This window comes from Chiloscyllium plagiosum, unplaced genomic scaffold (assembly GCF_037043375.1).
Source record: "Chiloscyllium plagiosum isolate Xiang-an unplaced genomic scaffold, Cpla_swu_hap1 HiC_scaffold_39, whole genome shotgun sequence".
Taxonomy (NCBI): Eukaryota; Metazoa; Chordata; class Chondrichthyes; order Orectolobiformes; family Hemiscylliidae; genus Chiloscyllium; species Chiloscyllium plagiosum.
In genome coordinates, this window is record NW_028270177.1 from 58,436,977 (window position 1) to 58,451,303 (window position 14,327).

Consider the following 14,327-nt stretch of genomic DNA (forward strand, 5'->3'; position numbering starts at 1 on the left):
GTCTCTCTGCCCTCTTTCCCTTTCCCTCTCTACCCACCTCTCCCCGCCCGCTCTCTCCCCGCACTTTCTCTATTTCCCCCTCTACCTCCTACACTCTCTCTCCCCTTCCCTCACTGCCTCCCTCCCGCTACCGCTCTCCCTCTCTCTCACATCCATTCCCTCTATTCCTCTGTCTCCCCACTTCCCAATCTCTCCCCACCTCTCCGTCCATTTACCTTACGTCCCAATCTCTCTACCCCCTTCATTCCCACTGTCTCTGTTTCCCTCTTCCCACTTTCTGACACCCACTCTCTCTCTCCTCTCTCTCACTCTATCTCTCTCTCTCCATCCCCTTCCCATTCTCTTCTCCTTATGTCCCGTTCTCTCGATCCTTCCCTACCTGACCACTGTCTCTTCCTCCTGCCTTCCCACTTTGTCTCCCGCTACCATCTCTCTCTCCCGATCCCGCTTTCACTCTCTTCATACGCCGTCCCACACTTTCTTTCTCTCCTCCACTCCCGCTCTGTCTCCTGCCTCTCTTGCTCACCCCTCCCTTTCTCTCTCTCTGCTCTCTCGCCACATTTCCGTCTGTTTTTGGCCTCTTTCCCTCTTCGTTCCTCGCTCCTCGCTGCCTCTCTCCCTCTATTTCTCGTATCCTCTCTCTCCATACACTCTGCGCCCTGTCTCTCCCACTAAATCTGTGTGACTTCTTCTCATCGTCTCCCTCTGACTCGCGCATTCTCCCCGTCCTCACTCTGTTACTCACAACTGTGAGTAGGGAAAAAATGGGTGAGGAATATGAAGGTGGTAGTCAGAGTTAGAGAGAAGGTGGTGGAGAGAGAGAAGAGTGGACAAGGGTGGATAAACCGTGGAGGTAACAGAGAGCGAGACAAAAAGTGGGCTGTCAAGAGACGGAAGTGAAACTGAGAGTGGAGAGAAAGGGCTAGTGCACAGAGGGAGTGAGAGAGGAAAAAGAGATGAAATAACGGAGGAGATAAATTTGGGACTTTGTGTAAATGAAGGATTGGAGAGGGAGCCAGTGATAGAGAAAGCGAGGTAGCGGCAACGGGGTAGAGAGATGAACTGTGCCGAAGACGAGGTCGGTGAGGGGGACCCAGAGGTGAAAGCAATGACAGAGCGACTTAAATCGAACTCCTGAGCTCAGGCCCCGGTCCCCTGCCCTTCCCCAAGGACCAAGACTTGTGGCTGACTCTGTCTCTGTCCAGCTCAGCTTCTTCAAAACAACGACAAACAACAATATCCTTCACTCTGCTGCTCGGTAATTTTTAATGCACATTTTTATTGTTTATACTTTGAAGTGATCGATACAGTCAGTGGGATGGTGCCTTTACTTACTGGCACCTGAGTTGATCGAATCATTGAAATGTCCCTGTAACCCTCCTGTCGGATAAGGTTGGACAAACCCGCGCTACCCACAGGCTGATACGAAAGCGACAGGCTGCTTCATCGCTGAAAAATTCAACTAAAATGAGACACTCCTGGATGGATTGATTTATAAGTGAATCTGATTGATTGATATATTTGGTTTAAGGGATATTTCAGCACATTCTTCAGCTGCTGTCTGAACTTTGTCTGCGTCACAGCATAAATTGCGGTGTTTGTGCAGCAACTGAGGAGCTGCAGCATGAAGCCCAGTTCCTTCAAAAATTCATCTACAGTCACAGGTCGACGCCCAATCACATCCATCCGGTACCATATGGAACGCATCATTAATATTGACCATAACAGGATGAAATTGCCCGAGATCACAAACAGTAAAATGATAGATCTTTTGCGATTGCTCATTTCTGTGTCATACTGAGCGTCCCCACTGGTGTGAGCCCTGAGTCTCTTGCGGGCTCTGCTGCTCACTAAAATGTGTCTGACGGTAAAAACATTGAGCAGCAGGATCAGGAGAAATGGGAGAGCTGGGGTTAGAATGTGGTGGAGGAACTCGATTGCCACCCAGAAAGGCGAGAAATGAACACTGTCTGTTACTTTACAAAACCAGGGCTGGTTCGCCAGCCGATATTGACCTGTTAACAGAAAATACCAGAAAATATTTTTTAAGCAGCTCAGCACAGTCACTGTTTCCAGAACGACAGCCGTCGTTTTCTCACTGCAATATTTCCTTTTAAGCTTCTGGCAACAAATGGCTGCAAATCGATCAAAGGTGAAAGTGACGGTGAACCAGACAGAACAGTCAGTGGCTGCATAAAGCAGGCTGGCGTGGATATTACACACGGGAATGTCCCGCATGAAATAAAACTGTTCCCGATAAACAATGGGAATGTGTCTCAATATCAGGTCGAGGATAACGACCGGTAGATCCGCCGCTGCCATGGCCGCCAGATAACGTCTGACACATGGGGACAATCCACAATCTTTATAAAGCAGGACGTAAGTCGTCACTACGTTAGCTGTGAGGAAGGTAAAAAAAAAAACACATTGTACATCAACATGGAGGAAAAGTGACTTGTTTGATTGAGGACAGATAGAGATTTTCAACTGTGTCACTGTACTCTGGGATATATTAAAACAGTTGGAGCTGAAATGACAAATGTGAAAATCTGAATTTCAGACAGAAATGTAACGTAAACCACAAGAAACATTCCCTCCCCAAACATACTTAGACACATCCAAAGAAACAGATGATTTAGAGGAAACTCCCACATACTCGATCGTTGGAGAGCAGACACAGATCACTTTTTTTCCCATATTCTCACACGGAGGATGAAACCTTGCTTTCGTGAAGGATTCTCTCGCAGTCCCTTGAAGACAAATGGAGTTTGGAAATTTCTGACTTTTAGACTCAATTGTGATTGATCATGCTAACTGAACAAGTGTAAATGGCGGGAAAATGTATTCACCATTTTAACTGCCTGTGGGGACTCCGTAACGGTGTCTCCCTCGCCCTGCAACTGGGCCTCTTCACTTGGGATCTGATCTTTTCTTTCAATTCACTGACGTCCGGCCGTTCCCAACTAATGTCGGGTGTAGAATGTAACAGAGAATGATGGTTAGAGTATTTTCTAGGGAATTCCAGTTACAGACGGAATGTTTGGTGCTGAATGCTGCGGGGAAACTACGCAGTTACACTGGCAACAATCCCCACCTTTCTTGCCGCTACTTTGATGAATTTATCGGCGCCAATTCGTGCACCCACGAGAAGGTTGTACAGTTCATCAACTGCACCAACACGTTCCATCTCAAACTCAAGTTAACCTGTACCATCCCGGACACCTCCCTGCCCTTCCTCGAAATCTGCATCTCCATCTCTGGCGATTGTCTCAAAACGGACATCTACGACAACCTCACCGACTCCTATAGCTAACTCGACGACACATCCTCCAACACTACTTGCTGGAAAATACGACATCCATTAATCCCAATTCCTCCACAACGGCCCCACCTGCTCCCAGGATGACCAATTCCATCTTAAAACATCCCAGATGTCCTCCTTCCAATATCGCAATTTCGCCTCCTACATGGTTCAATGATGCTCTCCAGCGCCTCTCAACCACTTTGCTCACCACCGCTCTCGAACTCCGCCCCCCAATTGCAATAAGCGCTGAATGCTCCCGTTCCTTCGCATCCTCCTCCATCACTTCCACCACAGACAAAAAGACCCATTAACTCTGTCCAGTGCCCCAAAGAACCCTTCCACATACGTCACAAATTTACATGCACTTCCACACATGTTATCTACTGTAGCCATTTCACATAATGTCATTACCTCCACGTTGGGGAACCAGGGCACCAACTTGTGGATCATTTCAGAGCACGTCTTTGGAACACCCGCACCCACCGAGCCCCGTGGGTGGAAATTTCAACATCATCTCCTATTCCACGAAGGATATGCAGGTCGTGATCTTCATCCATCACCAAACCCGAACCACCCGATGACTGGAGGAAGAACGTCTCAACTTCAATCATTGGATCCTGCAATCCCACGGTATTAATGTGGATTTCACGAGTTTCCTCATTTCGCCTCCCCAGCATTATCCGAGTGTCAAGTCTCCAACTCGGCACCACCCTCTTGACAAGTCCATCGCCTTTCCCATTTATCCACTCTACTATATTTTCTAAACTATCAACTACTCCGTCAGATTCATCCTCATATCGAATTCGCAGCTACCTTGCCCCCAGCCACTGGACTCCTCCCATTTATTTCTCGAGCACTCCTCCCCCCCCCAAAAAAAAAAGACACTCAAGTCTCATTCGTGGTAAAGGGCTTATGCCAGAAATATCGATTCTCCAGCTCGTATAATTCTGCCTGACAGGCTGTGTTTTCCGAACACTGGTCCGGAAGCAGTTTGATACTGCCATATTCACAGAATCATGCCTGATGGGTAATATTGAATGAAGCTGCATCACCATCCCGACTATATCCTGTTCCGCGGGCAGGGCAGACACACCAGTGGCGGCAAAATCCTCGGGGATAAAGTCAGGAAAGGAGTTACCATGCAATTCTCCAACATTGATTCCAGAACCCGGGAAATCTCATGGTAACAGGTCCAGAAAATCACCTAATGGTCGGCATCTACTGGTTTCCACAACACCCCTTGGTGATAACTCAATTCCTCAGAGGAAGCACTGAAAGTGACAAGGAAACAGAACGCACTCAGGGTGTCGGACTTCAATGTCCATTACAAAGCGTGTCTCCACAGATCCACCACTGACCGAGCAGGCAGAAGCCTCAAGTACACAGCAGCCAGTCTGTGGGAAGCGATGGGGGAAACGACAAGAAGGAAGCATTCTCAACATACACCTTGGCACAGATGGATCTGTCTCTGACAACTTCTGTAGGAATACTGAACAGACAGACCGGATGGAGAGAATGTCTCAGTCTCATCCTGAAGGTACTGCCCAATGTGTTATGTGGCACTACCTCCTGTGAAGTAGGACATTCTTCTGAAGGTCTAAGCCAATGGAAACTGGGTATCCATCAGTTAATTTAGTTCATCAGCAGCTTCAGCATCGATGCGATTCCCTCCATCAAAAGGCCAAAAGAAGGCTGTTCACTGATTGTTCCAAAATATTTAGCAACATTCATAACTGTGCATATAGTCAAGCAGGCTATTCAGCCCATCAAGAATTTTACATGGGAACGGAATGAGGTCATTCACCATTCGAGCCTTTTACTCAGCAATTGGAACAGATCTTTTATCTCTCATGGCTGTTACTCAGGGAATGAAAGGGAATATTCAGCATTCCAAAGTACTACATGTGAATGGGGGAAGATAGGTCATTGAGCGGGAAATAGGGATAAGTAGGGATAAATCGATTTTTATCATTTTTACACAAATCAATGACTGCAATGACAGAGTGACCAGTGCTGGGCCACAACTATTTGCAAACGATATCAAAGATTTAGATAAATGCAAAAGATGTATTCTAACTAAGATAGTTAGGAACTAAAGCTATCGAAACGTGGTCGAGGCACTCTGATTGGATAAGCATAGGACAATAATTTGGCAGCTGGAAAATAACGTGTTTAAACGTGAACCTTTGAACTTTTCAGTAAGAATGAAATACAGTATGCTACTGAAACGGAAAGAGATTGCAGGACTCAGCGACACAGTGATTACTGGAGGGTTCACTCTGACCAGTTCAGACATGGGAAGTGTTGTTCCATCTCCCAGATAGTCTGCTCCCTAATGTTTCCAGTGGTCGCATTGTTCTCATTACACAATGAATATTATCATGTGGCTGCTTGGCAGTGTGACGTAGTGAGGGGGAGCATGTTTTGAACTATGTACCAGCGGGACGCCCTTTATCCTAGAGACCCTCCTTTCTTTCTACTCTGAGTGAAGCACCTTTGGAAGAGGTTGAGATGAAGGTAATATTAATTTATCTAACTTTCAATGTGTTTTGATGTACTTTTCCAATTTGCAGTGAAATACAGCCAATGGCAGCATACAGGATATTAATAGTCACGTTCATGTCCCTGTATTCATATTTCAGGGACAGCATTGCAAGGAATCGGAGAAAACTGCTTTTAGTCTTCAAGTTAAATGTGGAAAATGGAAATAGCGTGAAATATGAAAGGAAACAGCGTGAAATATGAAGAATGATGGCAGTGTAGGAATTCATCTGCTTCCACCCACTTTGTGTCTCTCATTTTTATTCTGCTCTCTGGTGTATTTTTTTCTTCACAAACTTTTACATTTTTTAAGTGACTCAAATGGTAATGGTGAAGGTGAGTTCCAGAATAGAGGCTTGCTTAGGGAGTCAAGGCCTCGCGATTTAATGCACAGTGCGGCGTGGAGACTGGGCTTTGTGTGTTTTGGAGACTGGGCTTCTGCATCCTGGACAGTGGGCCTGGTGCGGTTTAGACACTGGGCCTGGTGTGTTCTGGACACGAGCCCCAGTGCGGTCGTGAAACTCGATGCTGGCACACACTCGGGTGTAAGGGTCAGTAATTCGAATCCGTTCTTTTTACCTTATTATTCTTCTGCACCAAATACTGAAGAATGTGTACCGAGATGTCTTGCACCTGAGGTGGTGTCATAAGCGAAGACTTTACTGAAATGTCATTGCTTTCGTTCGTGTGCACGTGACAATGTAGAGAATTTAATTCAAGACTGAGAGAGTCACTGTATTTGGTGCCTTTTCCCAACAAAGCTGCTGCTTCTGAAATAGCATGCGACGGCCTGCAAAGGGTGGTAATACATCACTTGAAACACAAGAGGTTTGACAGAGAGAGAGAAGGGACATTTTGATTCCTATTTCAATGGATTCACAAACATTCACATGTGCACGTCCACAAACAGATGCACAGACACACACACACACACACACACACACACACACACACACACACACACACACACACACACACACACACACACACACACACACACACACACACACACACACACACACACACACACACACACAGAAACACACAACCATAAACACGAAATTATATGGAATTATTCCGCCCCTCATTCTGGCCTCACCTTTATTTCCTCTTGGAAATTAGGGAAGGGCAAGTGACTGTGCTGTTCGAGTCCGAGCACTTTCAGAACAGTGACCAGAATTCTATTAGTATGAAAATAGTTCTGGAAAAGGATAGGCCTGTTTCACAAGTTAATGTTGCAAATTGGGACACGGCTAATTGCGATGGTATTGGGCAAGAACTTTCAAAAGATGATTCGGGGGAAGCTGTTCTTAGATAAAAGTACATATTGCAAGTGGGAGTCTTTCAAAAGCGAGATTGTGAGAGCTCAGAGACAGCATGATCCTATCAGTGTGAATAGTAGCGAACAAGACATGACAGGGTACATTAATGGTCCAGTCATGGGAAAGGAATAAGGTGTATATTGGGAATAGGCAGCATTGGATCATGAATCCCTTTAGAGTACGTGGTGTAGTAGAACACTTACCAGGGAAATCAGAAGGGCAAAAAGGAAGCATGAGACAGCTGTAGCTGATAAAGTTAAGAGAAATGGAAAGCGATTAAGGAAGTGTATTAAAGGTAGACGAGAATCTAGAGAAAGAAAAGGGTCCCCTTTACATCAAACAGCCATGTATCTCTAGTTTCACGGGAGATGAATTAGGTTTGTTCGTGTCATTGTCACATGTACTCACACGAGGACAGTGAAAAGTTTGCATGTCTGCACAGGTGACATAATCGTAGGTACAAAATTCCACACACCCGCCTCTCATGTACAGAATCATGTTACAAAGCAGAAGAAAAAGAAAAGAATGTTAAATTGTAAAACATTGCAGCCCCCGCCGCTGCCTTACAGCCTGTTACTGTTACATGGGTGAGATTCCACATGAATATAGCACGTCAGTATTTACTGTGGAGAAAGACATGGAAGGGAGGGAAGTCAGGGAAATAAAAATAAGTGATTTTTGAAACGTGACCACATTACAGAAGAAGAAATGCTAAAGGTCTTAAAATGCATAATCGCAGATAAATACCCTGGATCTGTTCACGTGTATCCCAGCATTTGCAGAAAGCTGGGGAAGAAACTGAGGGGTCACTAGCTGAGATATTCATGTCATTCGTCAGAGTTCTGAGGAAGGATCACTGGACCTGAAACTTTAGCTCTGACTTTTCTGCACAGAATCTGCCTAACCTGCTGAGCTTTCGCAGTACCTTCTGACTTTGTGCCTGATTTGCAGAATCTGCAATTGTTTTAATTAAATTTGTACCACTGGCAGCCACGTGTGAGGGTCTGAAAGACTGGAAAACAGTTAATGTTGTTATATCATATATAAAAAAAACGTCTGCAATGAAGAACATGGAACTACAGACTGGTGAGTCTGATGTCAGGTGTGGGTAAGTGTTTGTAGAAGATTCTCAGAGGCAGGATTTACAGGCATTTCGAAAGGCATGGGCATAATAGCATGTTTTTTTCTGTGTGGGAAAGCGTGTCTCACAAATTCGAATGCAACTTTTGAAGAGGTGATCTAGAAGTCAGGGGAAGGTAAACAGCATAAGTTATCTGCGTACATCTTAGTGAGGCCCAACAAATTTCCATATGGTAGATTGATTAAAAAGGTTAAATCACAGGGGATCATGGAGGGCGAGCCAATCAGATCCAAACATGGCTTGACAGTAAAACACCGAGGACGCTGGGAGAGATTAGTTGTTCGAATTGGATGCCTGTGACCAGCGGTGTGCCACAGTTACCAGGTTGCGGTTATTCATTGTTTCCATAAAAGATTTGGATGACAATATACGAAGCATGGCTAGTTAGTAGACGATACAAAAGATTTGTGTGATAATGGACAGTGAAGAAGGTTATCTAAGAGAACAATGAGATCTTGATCTACTGGGTCAGTCGTCTGAGGTATGGTAGATGGCGCTTCATGCAGATAAATGTGAGGCATTGCATTTTGTGAGACAAACCAGGGCAGGATTTAGTCAGTTAACGGTAGGGACCTGGGGAGTGTTATTGAACATAGGCATACAGGGACCAGCTACTTAGTTCCTTGAAAGTGGAGTCGCAGGTAGACAGGGCTGTGAAGAAGGCGTCAGCACTGAGTAAACGAAATGGGCATTATGCTGTGGCTATACAAGGGAATGGTAAGGCCACATTTGGATCACTGAGTACAATTCTTATTGGCCTGCTACAGGAAGAATGCTATAAACTGGAAAGGGGATAAAATATTTAAAATTATGGGGTGGATACTGGAGGTTTTGAGACATATGGATGGCCTGGGACTTTGTTAGCTTTGCATTGGAGGCTGAGGGGTGACTTATTTATAAAATCATAAGGGGCATTTACAGGATGAATAGCAAAGTCTTTTCCCCCAGGTGGGGGGAATCCAAAACCAAAGAGGTTAGGTTGAAGGTGAGGGGGAGAGAATTAAAAGAAATCTAAGGGGCAGCTGTTTGTCAAAGTGAGTGGTGCATTAATGCAGCGCGCTGTCAGAGGTAGTAGTATTGTTGAGTACAATTACAACATTGAAATTTGATGGGTACCTGAATAGGGAAATGTTTGGAGGTGTATATGCCTAAAGTAGAAAAGTAGAATTAGTTCAGATCAGGAAAACTGGTGAGCATGGACGAGTTCGGTCGAATGCTCTGTCTGAATATTGCATCACTCTGAGAGTCTATGACTCAACTATTCATCACTAATTCTTCACTGCAATCAACTAATTTAGAAGTCAAAACTTCCTCTGTACATTCTTTCAAAGTCTACTTTCTGAAATTCCTTAAGTAGAGAATTCGTGACATTGATGTGGTTCTGGAAACCACAACAACAGCAGAAGTAGAATTATATTCAAACACAATCTGAAACCTTTTTACCCCAGATAATCTATCATTACTATCAAGCTGCTCTATGGTTCAATAACGAGTCCGGGTGAACATGCCAGAGTCAGAACCATGTGTAGCAATAACTGACGATAACCCGTTGGAGCTACTTCACTTTCTGCATATGTTCCAAACAACAGGCCGAACATCTGATAAACAGAGCGCAACGATCCCAAGATCAACAGACAAACAGTTTTGCTAAATCTAGTCATAAATGATGATGGGTTGTTCAACGGCTCACTGCAGGAGATTGCTCTGCAATTAACCCCATGCTAATTAATGTAACAGACCTGCACATAGTGCAAAAGGCAGGGATGTAGTCTCTGCATCATCCAAAACCAGAAGCGTTGAGTCAAAGATCCTCCTCGCCCTTGCCATGAAGCCCACAGGATCACCCATGGAAGTCATCAAAAGATTCGACTCGCTGCACATAACATGAAGAAACAGCTGGGTACAAATATATGGCAAAGTCAATGGGCCCGACATTACTCCTGCAATAGGAATGAAGACTTCTGCTGCACAACAAGCCGTGTACCTGGGAAAGCTGTTTCATACCAGCTCCAACTCTGACTGCTCCCTGGCAATGTGGAACATTACTCAACTATTTCCAGTCCGGTAAGAGGGGAATAATTACAATCTAATATATTACTATCCCCTCAGTCTCATCACGATCGTAAAATCTTTGTAATTTCTTTTTGATAGAGCTGTCAAGCAGCACAGAAATAACCTGCTCAGTATGGTTTCCGTTGGGTCCCCATGTGGAGGTGGAGCTGTCATGCAAGTGTGACTGGATTGCTTATATACATAGGGCTAATGTTATGGCAGGTGGCGGAAGTTAAAAACAATTATATAATATCGACATCTAAAATCTGGTGTCAGAAATGGAGACCTGAATCCAATGTCGATCCAACGTCAGTTTGCTTCCCCATTATACTTTCAGGAGCAAATCCCCAGTGTTTTCCTGGTCTGGCCTAAAAGTGAGTCCAGACACAGACATGTGATAAGCTCTTCTGCTCCGAGGTCTTCAAGAATAAAGCCTCGGTATCGGAAAAGGGAATGGGAAACATAATTATGTCGAGTCTTCAGAAACATATTTCCTAACATCTGAGAGCTTGTGACAACATTTACAGAGCTTAACCACAGATTTCACAGGAACATCGGGAAAGGAGTAGGTGAATCAACAAACTGAGCCACCCCCATTCGAGTTCACGAGTGAACATCGCTCCAATGCACCTCACCCTCACAATGCACGCATCCCTTAATATGATTAACCATTGGATAACATATTAAATATTAACATCAGCAAACCTTTCGATCCATCGTTTTGTTCGCCCATTCAATAAAATGATGTCTGATCCTTTATCTTCGCAACATAGTCCTGTGCTATTTCTATCCCTTTAGTGTCTCAATATCCTTATTTATATTCAGCGCCTTTGCTTCCACAGCTTGATGTGTGAGAGACGTTTCCCAGGTTCACTAGATTCTAAGCGCACACATGTATTCTCATCTCAATGCAGAGTGGCCTTCTGTATCGAATGTTGTGGCATGATGTTTTTCCATCCCAGCCAGAGGAATTATCACCGCTGCTTCCAATCTGTCTGGCCCTGTCAGAGATTTATATACTTCATTGAGATTTCTACTCATTTTCCGAAACCCAATGAAGCACAGGTCCACAATGAGTTCTTAAAAACCTTGTACCCTGTGCAGTCACATTCAAGGACCTCTCTCTGAATTTCCTAGTGTGCTGTCATTCATTGAGTATATGCAGCGACACGGTACCTCAGTGTTTAGCACTACTTTCTCGCAGTGGAAGCGACCAGGAATTGATTCCTGCCACGGGGAAATCTCTGTGTGGAGTTTGCACATTTGTCAAACTCTTGCTGAGAAACCCATTAAATGAATTCCTTGAAAATTTTCAACACAATTTCTTTAGGCACCTCGTCACTCTGATAAAGCCATGCTGACTATCCCTGATCAAACATCGCCTCTCAAATGGAGATCAATTTTCTCCTTACCTATTTACTCCACAATTATCCCTAAAGTGAACTGATACTCGCTGGTCTGTTGTTCCCTGGTCTATCTGCACTATCCTTCCTTTGAAGTAGAACACATCGGTCCTGTCGCATCACTCCTGCGAACAGATTCGACATTCAGAAAATGATCAGTGACTTTCCTCCCCTGTCTCAAACATCAGCCTGGGGAAAAAAACATCGGATCATTTGTCCAATTTTATACAAGCGAAAACCATCAATCCCCGCTCACATCTTATATCAATCTGCTCAAGAGATTCCCAGTCTATCTTCTCGAATTCTGCCCCTGAATCCTTCTTCTCTCAAGTATAACAGACGTGAAGTTCTCATGTAACAATCTGTTACTGTTCACGAGCTTCATACACAGATTGCACAGTTGGTTTCTAATGTGTTCTTATTGTTCCCTGGTGAAAGTATTCTGCTTGATGTCCTTGCAGATTATTTTCGGATTTTTTCCAATCTTGCCTGTTCCCACTTATCCATGTACCTGTTTTAGTCAGTCTCCTCCGTGAGATTTTTCTCGTTTTAATTAAGATTACTTCTCATTAGTTGAAACTCGAGGGAACACAGTCCGAATTCCTCATCAGACAATCTTGTCATCTGTGGGATTAATCTGGAAAATGTCAATTCAGTATATGTTGTCAGTTAGTTCTTCCTGACATCTGTAACCAAAACTGTGCATAGAACTCCAGGTACACTCTCGCCGGCACTCTGTGTACGTTATGCCGGGCATATTGCCTTCTCTCCGAGTAAATTACTGCATATGCTTATATCTGTCGGGAAATCAACAAATGCTGCAATTCACAGCCGGTCAGACAGCATCCATGTAGAGAGCCTAAACTAAGGCTTCCAGTCTGTATGACTCTTCATCATCTACACTCTCATACCCTTTAAATGAAAACAAATCTAAATTTTATCTTCACAGCTGCACATGGTCTTCCCAATACCTTTTGCTTCAATTATTTTCAAATGCCTTACTGTGTGATTTCATTGAAATATCCTCCTGAATGTGCAATGTATTTCACATACATCGGTTCTCCATTGTTTACATCTATAAACGATATCGTCAATCAAAATACTTTTTAACATATGACTTCCTTTTCATACGTGCAGAATCATTCTCTTGAAGTGTGCTATTATTTCCCAACCGACCCAAACCACTTTCATTATCATTGATTCCAACAGATTCTCTCCTGTGGATGACATGTTAACTGGTCAATAGTTCTCCATTCTCCCTCTTCTTCCAATCTTGAATCGTTGAAATACATTAATAACCTTCAAAATTGATTGCAGAAAAAAAATACAGTGATCCTCAATTCAATCCATATGTGTCTTGCTGCATTGGTCTATTGGAATACTGGTCATTTTGTATTGTTGGAAGATGATGTATTCAGACGTCATCTAAACTTCGATATTTTAAAAACACTATTCCCAAAAGTTATTTTACTGCCTAGTTTTCATTTAGCTGTTCTGATTACATGTCACTAATTCCAAATTGCCTGATCTCTAGCTTGATGCTCAACAGATTGTTACAAAAACCAACTCAAAAACACTCGTGAAACTCAGCGTTAAAATTAACTTGGGTTAATACAGTTTGGATGCAACTTGAATGTCTCCACCATTACTGCAATACCGCCAAAGTTGCGTTTCTAATTTCCTGTTTTGTAACATAGCCAATACTTGTATCACATCTTTCACATTGATATATAATTACCATCAGTGTTTGATTCCTCTTTCTGTTTCTAAGCTGCACATTATCCGATTCTGTGGAATTTGAGTGACTTGGTCTCTGGCGAGATTAATGGTCGATACAGGCAAAATGTTTCCCGAGGCATATCTCAGTATTGACATTATATTGCCATATTTTATCCGTTCTTCTCAAGCATCATTGTAACATTTTCACCCAGATCTTCCATTGTGCTGGGAAACTGGACAACGACAATAATCTTTCAGTAATGCAGTACATTCCCCCAGGCAGCTGAGGTTGGACTAACCTTGGTGGGAAACCTACAGCAGTATGGAAAAGTGATGTTGTTGTACAGGATTTTAGTGAGATCACATCAGCAGTAGTGTGTACAGACTTAATCTCCTCACTAAGGAAAGGATATTGCTATTACCTCAGGGATTATTCTCTCAATTAATTTCTGTTACGAAGTTGTTAATCATAAAATCACTACAGTGTGGAAGCAGGCCATCTGTCCCATAGGCTCCACACTGATCCTCTGAAGTAGACCATTCCATCCAAACGTACCCACACCACCACCCCCCACACAATTTCTGTAAGTCCACATTTTCCATGAGTAATGCACCTCACCTGCTCATTCTGCATAATTTAGCATGGCCAATCCACTGATCTTCTAGATCTTGGGATTGTGGGGGGAAATGGAAGCACGATGAAAAGCCACGCAGACAAGGAGAAAATATGCAGACTCCACGCAGACAGTAACTTGAAGCTGGAATTGAACCTGGATCTTTGGTACTGTGAGGCAGCTTTGCTAACCATGGAGCTACCCAGCATGAGCAGCACAGCTTGCCCATAC

At 43.8% G+C, this 14,327-nt stretch overlaps 1 protein-coding gene across 1 annotated transcript in view; it reads right to left on the reverse strand.

Moving 5' to 3' along the window:
• Nucleotides 1-1,458: 1,458 nt before the first annotated feature.
• The window catches only part of LOC148138712 (uncharacterized), a 29,891-nt gene continuing 17,022 nt past the window's right edge, over nucleotides 1,459-14,327 (reverse strand). Inside the window, exons 4-6 of the mRNA XM_087981362.1 lie at nucleotides 9,628-9,689; nucleotides 6,425-6,635; nucleotides 1,459-2,502 (exon numbers count right to left, since the gene is read on the reverse strand). Of these exons, the coding sequence (XP_087837488.1) occupies nucleotides 1,459-2,502; nucleotides 6,425-6,635; nucleotides 9,628-9,689 (1,317 nt within the window). The remainder of the gene's footprint in view (nucleotides 2,503-6,424; nucleotides 6,636-9,627; nucleotides 9,690-14,327) is intronic.